General features: G+C 39.2%; 1 protein-coding gene across 1 annotated transcript; it reads right to left on the bottom strand.

The window, feature by feature from the left end:
• Positions 1–302: 302 nt before the first annotated feature.
• Positions 303–17,202, bottom strand: SCO1 (synthesis of cytochrome C oxidase 1). Its single transcript, XM_019013464.4, has 6 exons — positions 16,878–17,202; positions 15,399–15,489; positions 12,421–12,618; positions 11,529–11,621; positions 6,694–6,809; positions 303–1,224 (listed from the first exon to the last, which is right to left on the bottom strand). Exons 1-6 carry the CDS (start codon positions 17,148–17,150, stop codon positions 1,090–1,092), a joined length of 906 nt encoding a protein of 301 aa, XP_018869009.3. The 5' UTR covers positions 17,151–17,202; the 3' UTR covers positions 303–1,089.

Consider the following 17,202-nt stretch of genomic DNA (forward strand, 5'->3'; position numbering starts at 1 on the left):
TCTGGCCTCCCAAAGTGTTGGGATTATAGGCATTAGCCATTGTGCCAGGCAAGTTATTTCCCCAAAAAACACTTTCTTAAGGGATGGTCCCAGTCTGCCAGCATCTGAGTCACCTGGGGTATCTGTCATGGAAGCAGGTCTCTGCATCATACTGCAGATTCAGTGAATTCAGCTCTGGGTCTGGGAACCTGCACTTCAGCAAGCGTCCCACCCACCTGCCTGCTGGAGCCTGTGGGTCTCTTCCCTGAGAACTGTGTGCAGCCATCTATGCACCCACTCATCACCCATGAAAAAGATCACGCTTGTCTGAACAGCAAAACTGAGTATGTTTACTTTACACAAAGTACAATCCAGTGTATGCAGAAAGGTACTCAGCATCACACTCGTGATCAATATCCTCTTATTTCCATTTGGTATGTCACTGAAAACCTGGCACACCACTTAGCTAAAAATCACATAAAGGAACCCCTAGAGAAATCAAACTGATGTTTTTTTCCCCCCAAACAATAGATTTCCTCTTCATTAGTCAAATCTGATAGTGATATTCATTAATAAGGAAAACTAAAGTTTTCAAGCATCAACTCTGAATGGCAGAGACCCTAATCTGACTGTTATTAGCCACCAAGAACTCAGAAAAGCAAAGAACTCAAGAAGAAGCAAGCAAGAGCACTATGGAAATTATATTCTTTTCTGTGAAATTCAGTCCCACAGCTATTTGAGCAAGGGTCCAAGATGATGCAGAGGCGGCAAAGCTGCTGGGAGGGCCTGTTCGCAGGCAGAAATGCACTGGCTGTGCCTCGCCCCGCCATGTCCTTCCGCAGGTGGGCTCTTCACTGGCTTCACTTCAGCTTGATCCTCTGGTCTCCCCACAGCTTCCTGGGAGACTTTGGGTTGTAATCTTTACAGTTCCAAGAATCAATTTTGGTTGAACGCAAGGGTAACATCCCCATCCAAAACAGAAATGTTCTCATGGTATGAAGGCCATTCTGTAGAGTGCACGTACATATGTTTATATTTATATAGGCTCCTATGCCAGACAGTTTCCTTCCTCTTAGCAAGAGAATAATGCATCCAGCAACACTGCTTTGGCTAGCTCTTTTTCCTGTATGGCCTCATGTGTGCGGCAATTGAAGCAGCTATTTCTCCCTTCCTCTTGTTCTGGCCAAAATAATCTAGAAACTCACCATCTGGTCCAATCAAGTACATTATTATTGTGTGATCCACCTGCAGAGAAAAGGGGGGAGAGTGTGACAAAGATTACCAAAATAAGCTGCTTATTTTACTGAATGTATGCTGCAAGATAAGAGAACTTTACATTAATGCTTAAATAACCTTTACAGCATCTATTATTTATGGAATAGGCTTAAGTCTATTACAGCAAATTTCTAACAAAAATTGTCTAAAATCTTTTGTGTCCTAAACATCTGCACTGGTTATTGCTTGTCACATCAGCTAGAACCTGAAATTCTTTTGGTTTAATCCTTAACATATTTACTCACACACTCTCTGAGAAAAGAATTCACCTTCTAAGAAATAGCTGCTGCAGGCTTTCATAAAGCAGTCAATGTTTGTGGAATAGCAATGCTTGTTGAAAAATACCTTCATTTTTGAGTAAGATATCTCCTCAGACCCTAAACATGTTACAAAAAGACATCACATGGAATTAAGTGTTGGTGAAAAACTGCTTTCTTTAGTAAGTTCTTGGGTTTATTCATGTTTTAGAAAGAACTGGTTGTCATTCATTACTGCCAAAATTCTGCTTACCATGCTTTATGAGAAGAAATCAGAAAACTAATCATTAGTTTAAATAATCTATAAATTTGAACAATATTTAGTTTTAATATTAGTAATTCAAACAGAAACAGGAAAAGAAACATTTTTCTCCCCAAGGAAATTTTTGTCTCCTCCACTGAATAATCCTATCTGAAATCAATCCATCACCTGGAAAGCAAATCCTCGGGAGCATAAATGCTGCCCCCCTAACCACAGAGTCATCGTAAACTCAGCATCCATTTTCCCAGCAAAGTCCTAAAATGGTCCCAGCTCTAACTTTAACTTAGATTAGTCATCAGATTTTTTAGTTAGACACTTCCATAAAATCCAATTTTAATTGAGATTTGGCACTTAGAGTCCTTGGAATTTATTGCAGGCTTGACTGCTATTTGGCAAGACAAAGAAAGACAGGAATGTGACTACAAATACCAAACTGGAGACACCTCCCAAACATACCCCAGCACGCATTATATGTCTGTGAGGGTATTATTTTTTATACACACATTCTTAAGATAGCAAATGGAAAGAGCACTTGCCTACCCACATAAGGAAAGAATGTACACCAAAAGAGCACCAACAACTGGATTCCAAGTGCTGTGGGATAGTTCACTGCAGGAGCAAGACGGGGGGCTATGTTTCTCCACATATTTGATACTGAAATCAGAATTAAGTCTCCAGTTCTCTCTTCAAGCCTTACTCTGTAGCTTACATCACTCTTTCTCCCTATTTCTTCCTTTTCTCTATTCTCTGTTAAAAAAAACAAATTACAGTATGTGGGACTTATTTTCTGAGTGTTCTTAATATAAATTACCTTGTAGTACACAACAAAAATATTGTTTTATCTGTATCTGTCGAACTTGTCAGAGGTCACTCCTCAATATTCCTTTGGGTTGTGACAGAGCACATTGACATTTATTCTAATACAGAGGTCTTCCAAGTTCTAGTACTTCCTTGTATAGAAAAAGGACACTAGCATTAACTGACAAATTCTTTCACATGTCATCTTAAGCCATGAAACAGGTATTCTCCTCCTCTTCAAATGATATCACAGGCTGGAGAGAGTAAATTATATAATTGATAAGTGCCAGGCCTAACTTTAAAACCTAGAACCTGTCCAGTTTCAAAGTCCACAAACTTTTATCACCACGTTGCCTCTAGCTCCAATTCTAATGGAGAGCAGCAACTCAGTTTTTCTAGTGTGCAAGTTACGTTTTAGTGTGAATTATTTTTTGAAAAGGTAATATATGCACATAGAAAACGAATATCCAATTAATGTATACAATGAAAATGTCTCTCCCCCTCTTCACACCCAGAGTGCCTCAGTTCCCCTTAGAGTGAACCAATGCCATCAGTTCCTTCTGTATCCTTCCAAAGAAATTCTCTGCATCTACTATGTGTATATATCCACTACCACTTTTTTTTTTTATACACAAGTAACAATATATTCTACAGTACTTGCTTTCTCATTTAACAATACATTGGACATTGTTCTACATTAGATTATACACAGTAGTTAAAAAATGGTTACTGGATTTTCAGTTTTTTCTCTTTAAAAACAATGCCATAGGGTATATTTATAGGATAAAGTCCAAAAAGTAGAATCTCTTGCATAAAAAGTATATCACTTTAAATGTGAGAAATACTGTTAAACTGCCCTCTGAAGAGGGTGTATGAGATTAATTCCTATCAACAATGCATGAGTGTGCCTGCTGTTCCAAATTCACTCCTGCAGTTTATTTCCTGCTTTTCCAATTTTGACAATATATTTGCAGATTTTCTGACCACTGCTGAGCCAAGAGAAAAATGTTACCTCATTATACAATTCACATTTCTTTTATTATGAAACTGAACATTTAGGTTTGAAAGCTATTTGTATTCTTTTTTCAAAAGTATTTTCTAACTAATATCTATATAATAATATAGTATTATATATATAAAATACAATAATGTGCAGATCCAGCTTTCTATGGAATCCCAAATATTTGGTATACCCAGTTCGATCACTCTGAAGAGTCCAATCAAAAGCCAGAAGCTTGCCTGTTGTTGCTGTTGTTTGGGATTAAGAAAACTTCATTCCATTACATCTCAACGTTAACCTTAAAGGTACCCCCTTACTTCCTGCAGGTCCTTAAATGTTAACAGAAGTTTCCCAAACCATCCTATGGATGAAAATCTGTGACCTCAAGGGACTGAAGTCATACTAATGAAAAACCTAAGAAGCTGGAAAGTGTCTCCCCCTATTGGATGATTTAGCAAATGTACAGCATGAATTCCTCATTGAATCTCATCAAAAGTCATATTCTTATGGCAGTAGGCCAGTATTTCTCAAAATGGGGCCAAAGATACATTCTACAAGGTCCAAGAAGTTTCCATAAGACTTACATATTTTCATTTTCATTTGTAATTAAAAACATTAATATCCATATTCTGGATTATCTGTGTTGTGAGTATAAATTTCAGTGCCCAGGCTTGTGTTTGCTCCATGATCTCACTGGCACCTAGCTGCCCACTGCTGTTACAGGCAGACATGAATGAGATACATTCTTGCCAAATCAACACTAACCAGGCAAGGCAGGCTACACGATTAAAGGTTTCAAAGTATTTTAAATAGAAAATGCAGAGGGGCAGTTGAGTAGAGTTGGGTATGTGATAGCAGTCTGACCAAAACCCCCTCCCTTCTTGCCCTGAGCAGCACTTTGGTTTCAGCAAAATCTCTTGTCAATGTAACTGAATGTTTTCAATTTAAGTTTTGCAGGCTGTTTGGGTTTATTTGTACAACTGCTTTCTGATTTGACTTTCTGACTCTGAGTTATGAGTTCTAAGCATCAGACTATGGAGTGTTACCTAGTTTAGGACTGTATACATTTAAACAATTTAATATAACTCATTTAATGCTGGAAATCAGACTGATGAGCTCATCTATTCCTGCTGTCATCATCAGATAAACTCAAAACCAGTTAATACAACTCTCTATAAAGACAGAAGTCCGGAAAGTCCTTTTCCTATGGTTTCCTCTTTTGGCCACTGTGGCTCTCTGCTCTTCTCTCATTCTGCTAGAGCAGCAGCAAGAGGAAAACAGAGGAGGGTCCCTCTACTTTCCTTACAATTAAGGCTTAAAGAAAAGTGCTCATTTTTCTCATCTTTTACTCCAAGGAATCCAAGTTTCCCTAATTCTACGAGGCACCACATCTGGAAGACAGGATTACTGTGTAGGCTTAATTAAGGCAAACGGGCCAGAAGCTTGCTTTTAATTTAGGCTGTAGGCTCCAGGGGCACACATGTTCCAGGTTCAAAGGGACAGAGAAACCATAGTTGGCTGTCGAGACAAAGCACTGCAGTGAGACATCCCATCCCCTCTGCATCTCAACTCTTGGGATGGGCCATGGGGAGCTGCTGGATCAGTGACACAGGGTCTTGGCCATCTTTCTTTCTACAAAGACAGCTTCGCAGCTAGAAAGGCTCTTATGATTACTCTGCCCAAACAATATTATAGAAAAAACATAGTATGACAACTAAGAAAAATACTGAAATAATGCTAAAATACAATGCCGACTCTTCATATGATAGGAGAAAAATGTCCAAATTGAGAAGAAAATTGGTGGATAGTGGTGGTGCTTATGCCTTTTGGTGCTTCACTGTGAAACCACTGACAAGAAAAGAAACACAGTAACTTGGGCATGACCTTAAGGCTTCTGGGGCAGTGCTGATCAATATGAAGATAGTTAATTTAAGAGCTACACAAGTACAACAGAATTTCTGTTCCTTATCATTAAAAAGCACATATTTAACGCCTAACTGTCCAAGGCATATAGTCAATGGGCAAATAAACCTTTTATCTTTTGCTTTTCAGAATTCTCATTCAACCTAAAAATGCAGTTCTCCATGGCCTAAAACTGGTTCTCCAAAAGTGCAATTTCTGATACCTCTACTGGGGACACAGTGAGAACCAACACAATCTCTTTAAAATAAGTGTTGTTCCAAATGATGGCTTCTCTTTATTTCCAACATGGCACCCAAGTATCTGGTTTTAAATTGCCCTAAAATCCTATATGCCACTATAAGAGAAAAACAGGCAATTGAATTATGAGAACAGTGAATATAAATCAAACAATCATCTTTTAAAAAACTGCTTCTGGCTGGGCGCAGTGGCTCAGGCCTGTAATCCCAGCACTTTGGGAGGCTGAGGTGGGCAGGGCAGACCACCTGAAGTCAGGAATTCGAGACCCCCTAGCCTCGCCTGGCCAACATGGCAAAACTCCTTCTCTACTAAAAATACAAAAATTAGCCAGGCATGGGAGCACATGCCTGTAATCCCAGCTACGCGAGAGGCTGACGGAGGAGAATTGCTTGAATCCGGGAGGCGGAGGTCGAAGGGAGCCGAGATCGCACCACCGCACTCCAGCCTGGGTGATGGAGTGAGACTCCGTCTCGAAAATAAATAAAAAGTAAAAAACATGCTTCTATTATCCTTTCAAATATTCAAAATTCCTAAGGAGGCTGGGTGCGGTGGCTCACGCCTGTAATCCCAGTACTTTGGAAGGCTGAGGCGGGTAAGGTCAGGAGTTCGAGACCAGCCTGGCCAACGTGGTGAAACCCTGTCTCTACCAAAAAATATAAAAAAGTAGCCAGGTGTGGTGGCGCGCACCTGTAATCCCAGCTACTCGGGAGGCTGACATAGGAGAACTGCTTGAATCTGGAAGGCGGAGGTTGCAGTGAGCCAAGATTGTGCCACTGCACTCCAGCCTGGATGACAGAATGAGACTCCATCTCAAAAAAAAAAAAAAAAAAAAAAAATTCCTAAGGACTTTGCAATAATCTTAGGTATTCTCTCTTCTCAGAAGCTAGTCAGTCATTGAAAGCCTTATGACTATTTGGGATCTGGGAGCTGGTCCATGGGTTAAAACTGGAACATTTACTCACTATGTAGTCTTCATCTTCGTCCTTGGGGCCAGGGCTGTAATACACTCTGTATGCTCTGGCCACTTGATCAACCTCTTCTCTCGTGCCAGTCAAGCCAACCAGTTTGGGAGAAAATTCTAAATAAAAAATGAGAGAGACAGTGAAAAATGAGAAGCCAGTAAAACAACCATCTCTACTTCAAAAAATGTATCAGTTGTAAAGCAGCTCTACCGCCACTTTCTTCCTGTGAGTCTCCAAACGCTTCTTCACGATTCAAAGGAAAAGGAGAAGAAATTCACAAAGAACAAATGAAAATTCTCCTTTGTAATATATAAGTCAAATCTTTTTATGACTATCTAGTAAAGACCTGGAGGGAATATTTTCAAATCACTTGTATCACATTTTAAATTGATTTTTAAGAAGTAGTCACACGTAGTTCTGAGATATACTAAAGCTTAAAAATATTATCATAAATTAAATACTATAACTTTTCATGGCATCATATGGGGAAAAAAATTTGCTTCACAACTAAGTTCATATCAGGTCAAAATACCTGTGTCTTATTTTCCTGCAAATAATTTCAACACTGGTATCAAGTTCTACTCTTTACTTCTGATTTAAAAAAACTGGTTAATTAATTAATACTAGTCATCCCCAAAACGCAATCTTAACAAAGTTCTGAAATAAGGGCAAATCATTCACAGCGTGTATCTGCTATTAAGTTTTTGGAATTCATGTAAGTGAACCGGTAGAGGTCACTTAAAACAACTGGATTCATCAAACTACTGAAATGACAGCCCAACATTTAACAGCAGTTCCTTTTTCTAAAGGTACAGAAGCCAATTTTTGTTCCTTGGATGAACTCATCATTCTAAATGAGACATTGTTCAGATTCTGAAAAGACAGGCTTTCTTTTTCCACTCTGAGTAAATAAAGAGAAAGGTGAATGAAGCCTGAGTTAGCTGCACATTCAAACTTTTTTTAAAACTAAATTGCTGAAACTGCATTTTTTTCTAAATACCAAGTTAAAGTTTTAAAAATCTCCCCAAAATGCAACTAGTAATGACTACATCATCAATCGCTATGTTCTGTTGAAAATTACCATAAAATCTGGTGTTTTGGTTAGGTACAGCAACTCAAATGTCTACTTATTTGGGGATATTATGGTTTGGTTAGTAATATGTGATTTTTGCCGATATAACACATGTTTAAATTGAAGACTGTGCATAACTCAACGAGTTCATAAATATCTGTTTTTCATTGCTTCATGAAATGACTACACTATTGCCCAAATTTCTGACAAACCTATAAACTGTAGATATAAATTATGCTTAAGTATACGTAGTAAAAACTCTAAACTTCAAGAAGAAAACATAAACCTTTGTAACCTCAGGTTAGGCAAAGATTTCTTATATACCAAACCAAAAGCACTATATTAAAAGGACAAACTGATAAATTTGGACTTCATTAAAACTGAAAACTGCTGTTTGAAAGGCACTGTTAAGAGACTGAAATGACGAGCCACAGACTGGCAGAAAATATTTGCAAACCACATACCTAACTTGTATCCAGAATATAAATAATACATATACACATAATGTGAAAACAAAGAACTCCATAAAAAGCGGTCAAAAGATATGAACAGACACTTCACTAAAGGTAATACAGATGGCAAATAAGAGCATAAAAAGAAGCTTAACATTAACAGTCATTAAGAAAATGTATGCTAAAAACACAATGAGATATCACTAAGCACCTACTAGAGTGGCTAAAATTAAAAAGACTGGCCACACCAAGAGTGGTGATGCTGTGGAGGAGCTGGGACTCTCATATACTGCTGGCAGGAATGCAGAAATATACCATTTTGGAAAACAGGTTCTCAGTGTCTTAGAAAGTTAAAATACACCTACCATATGATCTAACCATTCCTATCCTATTTACTCAAAAGAAATGAAAGCATGTGTCTACACAAAAACATGTACATAAATGTTCTTAGCAGCTTTATCTGTAACAGCCAATAAATGCAAAAAACTCAAATGTCTATCGGTGAACTATTAGTCAGCAACAAAAAGGAATGAACTATGATACACAGAAAGTGCAGACTAATCTTTATCAATAGAAAGCAGTTCTGCAGACGGGAGATTGGGGAGGGAAAAAGGGAGGGACTAACAAAGGCAAAGGAAAACTTTTGAGGGTAACAGGTATGTTCATTTTCTTGACTGTGGGATGGTTTCAGTTACAAAAGGCAACAAATTATATACTTCAAATATCTATACTTTATTGCATGTCAATTATACCTTAATAAATGTGTTAAAAGTAATTATACATACAGCAGATCCTTCATAAAACATATCTTTAAATAACCTCAAAGTTTAGAAGATATGTATTTGAATGTGTCATATAATAAATATAAATATAAAACTATTCTTTAGTGCTTTTAACCAGTTATTAAATCAATGTTAACATAATTAAAATTCAGATTCCTGATTTTTAAGCACATATGCTGAAGAAACTTGAGTCTAGAGAAATTAAACTTGCCCATTCTCACAGATGAATTAGAACCTAAGCATCCACTCTCAATTCTACTATAATCTGCAGTCTTTAAAAGTGCCTAACAGCTTTTAACTAGCATACAGAGGTGTTTGATTGAAATTCCTCCATTGAAAGTAATGCCTTCCTTAGAAGCAGAAAAAACAATCCTAAAATTCCTATGAAACCACAACAGACCCCTAATAGCCAAGGCAATCTTAAGCAAAAAGAACAAAGCTGGTAGGATCACACTACCTGACTTCAAAACATAGTACAAAGCCATAGTAACCACAACAGCATGGTACTGGCATAAAAACAGACACACAGACCAATGGAACAGAATAGAGGACCGAGAAATTAAGCCAACTGATTTCTGACAAAGACACCAAAAACACACACTGGGGAAAGGACAGTCTCCTCAAGAAACGGCGCTAGGAAAACGGGATATCCCTACATAGTAGAATGAAACTAGATCCCTATTTTTATCACATACAAAAATCAAATATAAATGTAGGAAAGACAAATGGAAGATCTGCAACTATAAAATTAGTAGAAGAAAACAGGGGAAACAGTTCAGGACATTAGTCTGAGAAAAAATTTGATAGATAAGGCCTCAAGAGCACAGGCAACAAAAGCAAAAATAGGCAAATGGGGTTATATCAAAATAAAAAGCTTCTGCACAGCACAGGAAACAATAAACAGAATGAAGAGACAACCTGGAGAATGGGAGAAAATATGTGCAAACTATTCATCAGACTAGGGAGTAATATCCAGAATGTACTCAATCATCTCAACACCAAAAAGACAAATACCATTTTTAAAAAGGGCAAATGATCTAAATAGACATTTCTCAATAGAAGGCATACAGATGGCCAACAAGTATATGAAAAAATGCTCAACATCACCAATCACAAGGGAAATGCAAATCAAAACCACAATTAGGTATCTCATCCCAATTTGAATCACTATCACCAAAAACACAAAAAAATAACAAATGCTGACAATGATTCAGAACAAAGATACCTCACACACACCATTGATGGAAATGTAAATTAGTATAACCATTGTGGATAGCAGTATGGAGGTTCCTCAGAAAACTAAAAACAGAACTGCAATACAATCCAGGAATCTCACTACTGGGTATATATCCAAAGGAGATGAAAACAGTATATTGAAGAGGCGTCTGCATTCCTGTTTACCACAACACTAATCACAATAGCCAAGATATGAAATCCAACAGTACTCATCAACAGGTGAATGGATAAAGAAAATGCAGTATACATACGTCATGGAATACTACCCAGCCATATTAAAGAATGAAATCCTGTCATTTGTGGCAATGGAGATGAGCCTGGAGGATACTATTAATATATTAAATGAAAAAAGTCAGGCACAGAAAGATAAATACTGCATATTCATACGTGGAAACTAAAAAAGTTGATCTCACAGAAGTAGAGAGAAGAACTGTGGATACTAGAGGCTGGAAAGGGTTGGGGAGGATAGGGACTCTGTACCCCATAAATATGTACAACTGTTATGTGTCAATTAAACAACAGTTATTTTGTCATAGTAAATGTTTTATTTATTTTTAAGACAGAGTCTAGCTCTGTTGCCCAGGCTGAAGATCAGTGGCGTGATGTCAGCTCACTGCTACCTCCGCTTGTCAGGTTCACGCGAATTCTCCTGCCTCAGCCTCCCGAATATCTGGGATTACAGGTGTGCACCACCGTGCCTGGCTAATTTTTGTATTTTTAGTAGAGACGGGGCTTCACCGTGTTGGCCAGGCTGGTCTCAAACTCCTGACCTCAGGTGATCCACCCACTTTGGTCTCCCAAAGTGCTGGGATTACAGGCCCACCATGCCCGGCCTGTTACAGTAAATGTTTTAAATTTATAAAACATGCGCTGAGTTCAAAATATGTTTATATTTAATTATTCATCTTTAATCTACCAATGAACATACTTCCAGAATATATGTTTGTTCTGATTTTACAATGCAGAGAATGAGTTACAGTGCTGGAATTAGAAGCAATGTGTCCTTACTCTCAATTCAAGGCTCGATTAACTTAGTTGATACATGAAGGCCAAGTTCAAATCCTTTCTCTGTGACAAAATATAAAGAGCACTGCATCAGGAATTGAGAAACCCATTTCTTACTTATGCACTAACTATCCATAATAACAATTCCTAGCTTCACCTTTTTATTCACCCACAAAACTGGTGATAATACCATTTGTCCTATTTCACAAGGCACTGTAAGGTTCAAATGAACTGATATTCCAAAAACTTTAAGGCTAAATAAATGTAAAGTATTATTAAAAAAAATACCTTTCACATAATTTGCGATGGCTTCTTTTGTGTCCCTCTCTGGGTCGATGCTGATGAAAAGTGGAGTTAGATCTGGCAGAGTTGTAATGCTATCTGAAAGAGAGTTCCAATTAGTCCGTATTCACACCCTAAGGGAAAAGACAAAGAAAACCAGCAATAACAGGAGAGTATAGGACGTGCTGGACAGCTAGGTGTTTTGGAAACAGATGGACATCTTAACATTCAGGTGAAGAGGAAGAGGACGGGGAAGGGGATGGAGAAGGGATGGCCTTTAGGAGGAGGAGACCCATATACAGTAGTATTATCTGTGGTGGATAATACAAGGTTACATATCCTATCAAATGCCTGCACCAGCACATAAATGTTCTTCCCCTGGATAATGTCATGTGGCTATCTTATCTCTGAATCCACTCCAGTATCTGTAGTTTTTTTCATTCCCACCATATCTCAAGGGCAAGAAGGTAAATTGTTAATAAGAGCTGAATATCCTGAAATAATTCACTGTATGGAGGAGGCACCCTTCCTTCTTACTGGTACTAGTAAAATGCCACAGACTGCAGACCATTGCAAAGATTTCCTAATTTAATTGTCACAATCAGTGGGGAAGAGGCAATGGCGGCATCAGTGATGCAAAGGAAGGGACACAAAAGTAGAGTTAAGGGAGACCACACTGACATTTTTAAGTGATCTAACATTTAACATCAAAACAAGCTTCTTTCAGCGGAGAATAAGGTCACAAGATTCAAAGCAACAAACAAGCCAAATGCTGAGATTTTATGTTCTTACAAATCACATAATTGCAAAACCCCACCTAACAATAATACAAGGGTGTGAAAAACCTGGTAACATTAAGTAAACATATACTTTGTTTAGTTAGTGATGGCTTTCTTACCTATTTCATCCACGACTTGAATCATCTTTTCTAGTTCTTCTGGACAGACATCAGGGCAATGAGTGAAGCCAAAATAAATCAATAACCACTGACCCAAGTAGTCCTTGTCAGTTTTACGCTCCCCAGTATGAGTTGTGAGGGAAAACGGTCCCCCAAGTAAAGGCTTGCCGATGTGTCGCTGCCGTTCCTTCTCTAACTCTTAAGGAGACAAAAACATAGACACCAAAAAAAAAGTCAATTTAACCAGAGGTACTCAAATACCTGACATATGGCCAGTACTACGCTACTCATGGTGGGGGCACAAAATGTGGAAAAAACAGTTTCAGTTTTCAAGAAGCTAAAAAAATCTTTTCAGAAAAATAAGCACAAAACATTAAAACAAAATCAAATGAAATGCTATGGTATGTTGTAAAAAAGGAAAAAATATTTCTTCTTTTTCAGGAATAATTCAGTCCTAAGCCATTAGCTGTGTCCATGCTGGGGGCAGGGAGGGGACGCAGTGGCCTAGAGCTGAATGTCTAAACAAGTGGGGTGCGGTGGGTGGCCTGGCATAGGGAGTCTGATCCTGAGGGTGCTAAGGAGGGCAGCTGGGTGGGGAGGTGATAGTGGTGACGGGACCTTAGTTACACACAGGAAATTGATGAAATAAATGAGTATATTAAAGAGAAGAGAGTTACAATAGGAAACAAGAGTCAACTATGGAGAGAAAGAGAGCTAGGCTGAACCCTGCAGTACTGGAAATACACTGCAGGTACTAGTGTGAAGTTCTATCTATATAGATATAAATAAATATAGATATACATAAATATATCTATTTTCTCACCATGTCCACTGAGAGGACCAGGGAGCAGACACACTCCAAGAATCATGAGCCCAGAACCTGACTTCTAAATATCATTCTTCACTAAAAGGAAACAGCTTTTTGGAGAAATGGCTGATACCAGGGTTGCGGCAAAGAAAGTGTAAAATGAGGCTGGAACCTCTTGTTGTGGCAGAAGGAACGCAGAACTTAGAGAATATTGGAGATGTGTCAAAGACGCAGAAGCCTGCTCCAAGGGGGCTCCCGCTGATCAATCTGGGACAACTTGGGCATCAAAATAAAGAGAATATGGATTTAAACTGAATGAATATATAGGAAACAAGTCCGCAGATATAAATAAATGAATACATTGATAGTGGGATCGGGAACAGAATATGTAAGTATACGTATGTCAATACAAATCATGAAAGACCATTAATTACATGAGTAACTTTTCAGTAGAAAACCTGTTACACACACATTAATCACGTGATCAAACTGGACATTATCAGTAATGAGACAACTGGTACTATGTGGTATCTGACCAGATGCAAGGAGAATACAGCATCACTTTTGTGATATTCCTGCCAAAGGTACACAACCCGAATGACCTGAACGAGGAAACATCAGACAAATCCAAGCTAAGGGGCATTCTACAAAATAACTCTCCTGTAACTGTCAAAGCTGTCAAGGTCGTGGGAGTCAGTTAAAGACTGGGAAACTGTTACAGATGAAGGAGGCTAAGGTGAACAACTAGATACAAGATGGTATGGTTCTGAAACAGATCCTTTTGCTCTGAAAGACATCAAGTGGCAGAACTTGGAAGACTGAACTGTAATCCAGCCTGGGCAACAGGAGTGAAACTCTGTCTCAAAAAACAAACAAATGAACAATACCCTGAAGATTATCTGAAGACTGAACAGCAGCAAAATTATCAGCGTCAATTTTCTAATTTTGATGGTTGTATTGTGGTTATGCTAGAAAAGGTCCTTGTTTGTAGGAAATACACCAAAAAGTGTTTGGAGCTAATGATGCAACATGTCAGCAAATAAATACTCTCAAATTATTTAGGAAGACTTTTCAAATTATTTAATAATACATTTTTTAAATAAAACAAATGTTAGAATTGCACTTGAAATTCCAAACTAAAGTCAAAAAAAGCTTCCATATTCTAGAATTTTCCCACCACAACTTTCCTAGCTTTTGTTTCTTTGTGAAACTAAAGAAACTTACTGCTTATTAGACTATGAAAATCTTACCAATACTACTTATTATGCCAAAGAGTCTCATATATATATGTATGTCAGTACAAAACTTAACACTGCTAAGTTCCTAAAGCCTATGAATTCCCAGATTTAATCATTAACCTTTGTATATGTTATCAAAAGAGACTCCAAAGAATGGAAAGATTTAAGCAATACTTTAAAGATTTACCTAAAACCTCTAAACCAAATCTTAAAAGTCCTAGGATATTCACTAAAATGCAAAGTTCTTATAAATAATTTCTAAATATTTCAAGGTGCTAATCCAGAGCAGTTCCTGGCATTTCCTGACCAGGCTCTTTTCACCTCCCCCTCATCCACAGAGGGCATGCAATATCTACTTGCACTATGCTCCTTGCCTGATCTCTAGGAAGCCTTCTCAAATCTCAAGGCTGGGACTTGCTTTTGCTCTCACAACATGGTAAGCTTCCTTCTGGCCTGGCAGAATCGCCTCTAGTAAAATCCTTTACTTCTGTGTCTGTTTCCCTGCCGTGTGCACCTCAAAGGCTGGACTGCATGCATCTTAGTCATCCTCGTACCCTCCAGATTTCATCTTGCCCAGTCAAATCTATCCACAGTATATCTTTTAACACTGTTATGCAGTGGTATCCTAGCTTGGATCCTGGAACAAATAAAAGACATTGATAGAAAAACAAGTGAAATCCAAATACAATCTGTAATTTAATAGTTGTGTGCCATTTAAAATTTCTTAGTCATGAAAAATGTGCCATGGTTATACAAGATGTTAATATTAGGGGAAGCTGGGTGAAAGGTATGTAGAACCTATGCTATCTTTGCAATTTTTTTGGTAAATCTAAAGTTGTTTCAAAACAAAAAGCTAAAAAACAACAAAAAAGGTGCTAGTCCATAGCCAGGAAGACCTTTATACAGGGCTGAGCAGATGATAATCTACTTACTCTCTGCCTTTTCTTTCTTGACGTGCTTCATTCCAGCCAGTAAAGCTCCTCCAATAGCAAATGTGATTGCTAAAGACTTCCAGGAAACAGGCTACTGGGGCAGGGATTTCAAACATAAAAATTCTAGTAAGATGCAAACATTTAACCATACAAACTTATGACAGTAGTTTTTAATATACATACACACAGGCCATGATGTTAAATGTGCAAAATGTTTCAGGGATGAGAAAATGCTCAAAGTTTCTGTGGATGCAGTTAGGTCTGGGATCTGAACTACAAAGGCATTCATCTCCAGGGGAAGTTCCCTAAGTCAGTTCTCTTCATGTAAATAAAAGAAAAAAAAAAAAAAAGCTCAAATACCACGATTGTTACTATGTGTGACCCTAGCTCCAGTAATGACTTTAAAACCAATTATGGCCGGGCGCGGTGGGTCACGCCTGTAATCCCAGCACTTTGGGAGGCGGAGGCGGGTGGATCACCTGAGGTCGGGAGTTTGAGACCAGCATGGCCAACATGGTGAAACCCCATCTCCACTGAAAATACAAAAATTAGCCGGGCGTGGTAGCGGACCCCTCTAAACCCAGCTACAAGGGAGGCTGAGGCAGGAGAATCGCTTGAACCCGGGAGGCGGACGTTGCAGTGGGCCGAGATAGGGCCACTGCACTCCAGCCTGGGCAAAAGAGCAAAACTCCGTCTCAAAACAAAACAAAAACCAAAATCCAAAAACACACACACAAAAACAATTATCTGCTTATGCTGATACTGAGATAAATAGACCAAACGAAATTTGGGAGGTTAACCTAACTCTGGCTTCCAGAAGTAACAATGCCAAAGTAGAAGAGGAATCTAAAAGTGGAGCTTCTTGCAAATTACACCCATTATTTCTTTGTACCCTTATTCAACTCCCCAAATGAAGATGATGTTGGCCAACTACGCCTAACTCATTAACCTTCCCGTAGCTCCAAAAACCCACTTCTCTTACCACAGGGTAGTGGCTCTCAAGTTATTTCAGAATTAGAACTCGAGAGAACCCCAAGAAAAAGGCATATCCACACATAACTAAGTTCCACTTTTTGTTTCAATTTCAACGTATACATGGAACTCTGGATGGGGCTCAAGTGACAAATTATAAAAGTCCTCTGACTTCTCAATCACGGTAAACTTTAGGTTCACACCCTTAAGAAAACCTGAAACTTAATTTTTTTTTTTTTTTGATGGAAACGCTAACATAAAATCCAAGTCGGGGCATCCAGGCACGTGGAGAGGGTGTAAGGTCTCAAGTTCTCTGTGGAGAACTGGGACTACCCGCAAGGCACGGGAAATGTAGGATGAAATTCCATGACCCAGGTAAGGCGCGCAAGCTAAGGACAACTTTAGGGGAGGCGGAGTAGTGTCTGAGGTTACGACCAAGTGGGATGTGGCCGCTGGGCTGGCCGACAGCCGCGACGAGCACCAGAAGGGTTCCAGGTGTGCACTCACCCCGGGCTTCGAGGGGCGCGTGGAGTCTCCGGGGCCCTTCTGCGACCACGGGGGTGGCGGCCTCGCAGTGCTGAGGGGCCGGGTTCCCAGGCAATAGCCAGGGCGCCCCGAGGCACGCCACGCCTCCGCTTGCCGCGCGCAGAACTGCCTCAGCAAGACTCTCGCAGTCCCCTCGGCTGGGCCCCAAAACTCGAGTCCGCGAGGCAAGAAGCGCCAAACTTGGCCACCCAGAGGCCGCGTAACTCTTCCGGGTACTAGGACCAGCATCGCCATGAGCCTCGGAGACCGGGTCTCCTTTGACCCTCCCCGCGATTTCCGGTAACGT

This window comes from Gorilla gorilla, chromosome 19 (genome assembly GCF_029281585.2).
Source record: "Gorilla gorilla gorilla isolate KB3781 chromosome 19, NHGRI_mGorGor1-v2.1_pri, whole genome shotgun sequence".
NCBI lineage: Eukaryota > Metazoa > Chordata > Mammalia > Primates > Hominidae > Gorilla > Gorilla gorilla.

What these genes read in the sequence shown, in the direction of transcription:
- SCO1 (XM_019013464.4), bottom strand. Translation starts at nt 17,150, where the DNA reads ATGGCGATGCTGGTCCTAGTACCCGGAAGAGTTACGCGGCCTCTGGGT. An exon ending in CGCGCCCCTCGAAGCCCGGG is followed by an intron (nt 15,490 to 16,877) that starts GTGAGTGCACAC and finishes CTGCCCCAGTAG; the next exon opens with CCTGTTTCCTGGAAGTCTTT. An exon ending in CAAGAAAGAAAAGGCAGAGA is followed by an intron (nt 12,619 to 15,398) that starts GTAAGTAGATTA and finishes TGTCTCCTTAAG; the next exon opens with AGTTAGAGAAGGAACGGCAG.